The sequence below is a fragment of the Xiphophorus maculatus genome, unplaced genomic scaffold, assembly GCF_002775205.1.
Source record: "Xiphophorus maculatus strain JP 163 A unplaced genomic scaffold, X_maculatus-5.0-male Unplaced_Scaffold_BN000209F, whole genome shotgun sequence".
NCBI lineage: Eukaryota > Metazoa > Chordata > Actinopteri > Cyprinodontiformes > Poeciliidae > Xiphophorus > Xiphophorus maculatus.
In genome coordinates, this window is record NW_019369805.1 from 10,001 (window position 1) to 14,417 (window position 4,417).

A 4,417-nucleotide genomic window follows, 5' to 3' on the forward strand; every position below is an offset into this window, starting at 1 on the left:
TCAGGGCCGGAGTTCGGGGTGGGTTTCCCGATTTGGGGGCCCCTATTTGGGGCTTTGACACGAGCTGAAAGCCCTGGAGGTCTCCGGCTGGCCGGGCTTGCATTCAGGGCCGGAGTTCGGGGTGGGTTTCCCGATTTGGGGGCCCCTATTTGGGGCTTTGACACGAGCTGAAAGCCCTGGAGGTCTCCGGCTGGCCGGGCTTGCATTCAGGGCCGGAGTTGGGGTTTCCCGATTTGCGGTCCCTATTTCCGGCTATGACATGAGCTGAAAGCCCTGGAGGCGTCCAGGGGGTCCAAAGCATTGCCCCCCACCCGTAAAAATAGGGCTTCACCGGCGCCATTTGGATAGATAGGATCTCAGGACCTTAGATAAAAAAATCCCACCGGAAGGATTTCAAGAGAGCCCTGGAGAAGAGCACTTTTTTCTAAAATGACAAAGTGTTTTGATCCAGGGCGGTTGTAGGGGGCGTCTGGAGCTCAGACAAGGCCGATTTAGGCCCCCCTTTTCGGCTTTTTCCAGCATTTTAAGCCGTTTTCCCCGGAACGTCGGTCTGGTTCTCTGGATCTCCGAAGCAGTAACGCTGTGGGCTCCGGCCGCTCCTGTGAGTCTCCTCGGTCCTTCTGATGGGCCTGGCGGTTCTCCGGGTCGGTTCTGAGCCCAGCTCAGATTACCAGAGGTGCGGACCGATCCGCGGGCCCCGTTGGCCGGGATTGGAACCCCACCCACCCACCCCCCACACAATGAAGAGACATGACACATTCTGGTGCATTATTCAAAGTTTATTGTGAACTTTCTGCAGCTTCTTCTCCCATGCACTGGGCAAATCTGCGCCTCATCTCCGCCATCTGGCAGACATCCAGCTGCATCGCATAGAATCGGTCGGCCGTGCGGGTGTCGTGACACATTACCCGGGACAGCTGCGTCCGGACCTCACTGGAGTGGGTGTTCCTGCACTGTGAGGGGAGAGAGAGAGAGAGAGAGAGGGGGGCAGAGAGTCAGAGGGCGGGCAGGCAGGCAGGCAGGCAGGCAGGCAGGCAGGCAGGCAGGGGTCGGATGGTGGTTATGCTGTTTGCTGTGGATAACTTACCATCGTTGCGACCGCGGTCCTGATGTCGGTAAGGGAGGGTCTGCCTGGCAGTAGCATGGCTGCCCATGCGTTCCTCGCGAACAGGGTGATGTTTTTCACTTGCCCGTGGTTGGTATTGAAAAATACCAGATCGCACCGAGGGCGTAGCAGAGCCCGGATCTCCATCCACCGCTGGATCCAGCCCAGTTCCTCGTGGGTCAGAAACACCTGAGCACAGCCAAACACCCGTGCAGTCTTATGGTTTTTTACCTGAAGACGGGGAGATAAATGTTAAATGGCTGGATGCTGGATGCAGCAGCAGCAGCAGCAGCCGCCATGTTAGTGGGTGCAGACTTACATTGAGTACGACCCCCGGAGAGCGAGAGCTGGATCCCCTTGTTGCCTCCAGGACCTCTTCGGTGGTAAGGTTGGTCATGACGCCGGCCCGATGGCCGTAGAGAGAAGTAAGGTAAAGGACAATGAAACCGTACAACAGATGTCTCGCTCCCACGTCGTGCTTCTTTTGCGAGCAGCTCAGCAAGAGTCTGGGGATCCAGCTCTGAGATTGTTTGAGGCATCTGCAGAGAAGTTGGGGCGTTACGGATCGCTGGAGCTTCTCAGACTTGACCTTGATCTGCCGAAGCACCACCTGCGTTCCGATTTGGCACGTGGCCGACCTCAGAGCTCGCATCACCGACACGAGCTGCCGCTTTGACAGCCTGGAGCTTCTCGGAGGCGTCTCCATGAAGTATACGTGGAATTGGGTTGTGTTTACCAGGTAAACCTTAACGGTAGTCACGGCCTTCTGCTGACGGCTGAGTTCAGCGGGCCAGGCAAGTATGCGTCCGGCGTCATCCAAGAAGCGCCAGGAGCCCAGGGCGGTCTTATTACGGCTCATGTAGCTGAGGAATGCAACAATTCGACCCATCTTTGATTTAACATTTTCAACATGCTTTCGCGAGCGTATAGCCCCGGTCAGATGCCGGTTATATTCCTGCAGGTAGCAACGGATGACTGGAGGAAATGTAATCAGCTTACTAACCGTGCTGGAGGACGGGGCCTGCGGTTCGTCCCTTATCTCCGGCAGTCCAGTCAGCTCCGCCTGCGGTTCGTCCCCGATCTCCGGCCCTCCGGCAATCTCCTCCTCCTCGACGACCACCGAGTCCGCGGCTGGCACGTCGGCACTGGTGCCAAGCCCGCCGGGAAGACATGGCTCCGGCTCTGGTGGCGGGGAGTCCGCCGAGGTCGAACGGGGAGGAGTGGGGCTCAGTCGGCCGGGAAGCCCTCGCCCCTGCACCACGTCCGAAGCCAGCGAGGGAGGGGAAAGAGTAGGGGGGGGAGGCGGGGAAGCGGAGGCGGCGGCGGCTTCTTCCCTGCCCCGTGAACCGTCCAGGTCCAAGCTGGTGGCTAACGGCGGGTCGGGACCCGAGGCCCGAAGTTCTCTCACCTGCCTAAGCGTTTTGCGCCACTGGAGCTTCCTCAAAAGCCGCCTCTTCTCCTTGGCACCCAGATCACGGTGAGCGTCTTGGAGGTGCTGCGCCACCCTGGACCCCCCGTAAGCGCATCCGCGGACGGGGCACTTCATTCCGCGGACACTCACTCGCCCTCTGGCAAACGCCAACAGGATCCTTCGCTCCTGGGCGTTCCTGACGCTATGAACGTCATCCAAGTGGCTCCGCAGGCGCCAAGATTTGCTCTGGCAAACAGGGCAACGATTTTTAAACTTAGAAGCCGTCATCACTCCGCGAGGGTCAGATAGCAACTGAGAAGCAGGGCACCTCCGCAGCCCAGCTATATATGCAGGCGTGCTTCCCCCCCGCCCCCCCGATCAAGCCTAATTGGCAACACCTGGTCCCAATTCAGGGCGTCCAATCAGGGAAGCTCCTGATGATCGGCTTCCAATCGAGCCTAATTGGCGACACCTGGCCTCGTTAGACCCCGAAATCGGGGCCGAATTTTCGGGCTGTCCCTCCGGGCCTGCCTTCAGGGCCTGCCTTCAGGGCCGGACCGGGGGGGACAGGCGTCCCGAGAGCCGCGCCGCTCCTCCCCGGACGGCGGGAGGCTCCCGTTACGATCCTAAGACGGGTTAGGGGCCGGCCCGCCCCGTCCGCGGGGGGGGGCCCGGCGGAACGAAAGTCGCTCGCTCGCTCGCTCGCTCGGGGCTACGGCTCGGACGGGCACCCTCCCTCCCACCCCCTCCTTACACCGCCTTCCCAGGGGCACGGAGCCGAGAAATGTCTAAGTGTCGACGGGACTCGGTGCAAATTTCTCGACTCGAAGACCGGCCGCCTTCCCAGGGGCACGGAGCCGAGAAAATGTCTAAGTGTCGACGGGACTTAGTGCAAATTTCTCGACTCGAAGACCGGCCGCCTTCCCAGGGGCACGGAGCCGAGAAAATGTCTAAGTGTCGACGGGACTTAGTGCAAATTTCTCGACTCGAAGACCGGCCGCCTTCCCAGGGGCACGGAGCCGAGAAAATGTCTAAGTGTCGACGGGACTTAGTGCAAATTTCTCGACTCGAAGACCGGCCGCCTTCCCAGGGGCACGAACCTCAGGGCCTTGCGTGCTGGAGGGTCCAGTCCGAGTTAGGGGTGCTTAACAGTGGGATGCCGCGGTCCGGAGGGGGCGTGAGGTTCCAGGACTTCCAGGACTTCCAGGGCAGGGCACCTGCGCGGGCGGCCGTATCCGCAGCACCTCACCGTCCTCGGCCTCGAGGCTCCGGAGGACCCCGGTGATTTTCGACCTCCATAAATTTTTTCAAAAACGCATTTCCCCGGGGGAAGCCGCATATTGCCGGAAAGGCCAGAGTCCGGAGAGTAGCCTGGTGTGGTCGTTTGGCCTCTGAGACGTCCGTAGGCGGAATTAAAAATCGAAAACCATAATTGGTCAAACGGTAAAAAAGGCACTTTCCCGGGGGCCAGGGGGTTCAAGACCAGGATCAATAAGCCCAGCACAATGCCCTGATCACGCCTATGTGACTCCCATCATCCTGGGATAAAGTTGAATTTTCGGACTTCCAGAGGGGGTCACATGCAGCAGGCGGCCGTATCCGCAGCACCTCACTGTCGTCGGCCTCGAGCTCCCGATGCCCCGGTGATTTTCGACCTCCATAAATTTTTTTAAAAACGCATTTCCCCGGGGAAAGCCGCATATTGCCGGAAAGGCCAGAGTCCGGAGAGTAGCCTGGTGTGGTCGTTTGGCCTCTGGGACGTCCGTAGGCGGAATTAAAAATCGAAAACCATAATTGGTCAAAACGGTCAAAAAGGCACTTTCCCGGGGGCCAGGGGGTTCAAGACCAGGATCAATAAGCCCAGCACAATGCCCTGATCACGCCTATGTGACTCCCATCAT

General features: G+C 59.4%; 1 protein-coding gene across 1 annotated transcript; it reads right to left on the bottom strand.

Annotated features, from left to right (window-relative positions):
* Nucleotides 1-114: 114 nt before the first annotated feature.
* On the bottom strand, nucleotides 115-3,075 carry LOC111607978. The gene is made up of 3 exons (XM_023330130.1): nucleotides 1,425-3,075; nucleotides 1,088-1,336; nucleotides 115-953 (listed from the first exon to the last, which is right to left on the bottom strand). The coding sequence occupies exons 1-3, from the start codon at nucleotides 2,802-2,804 to the stop codon at nucleotides 780-782; spliced, it is 1,803 nt and encodes a 600-aa protein (XP_023185898.1). The 5' UTR covers nucleotides 2,805-3,075; the 3' UTR covers nucleotides 115-779.
* Nucleotides 3,076-4,417: the final 1,342 nt, after the last annotated feature.

Bases quoted from the DNA above. Each gene is read 5' to 3' on its own strand.
- LOC111607978 (XM_023330130.1), bottom strand. From the start codon at position 2,804: ATGACGGCTTCTAAGTTTAAAAATCGTTGCCCTGTTTGCCAGAGCAAA. The intron at 1,337-1,424 runs GTAAGTCTGCAC...CCCCGTCTTCAG, and splicing joins CTCCGGGGGTCGTACTCAAT to GTAAAAAACCATAAGACTGC. The intron at 954-1,087 runs GTAAGTTATCCA...CTCCCCTCACAG, and splicing joins GGACCGCGGTCGCAACGATG to TGCAGGAACACCCACTCCAG.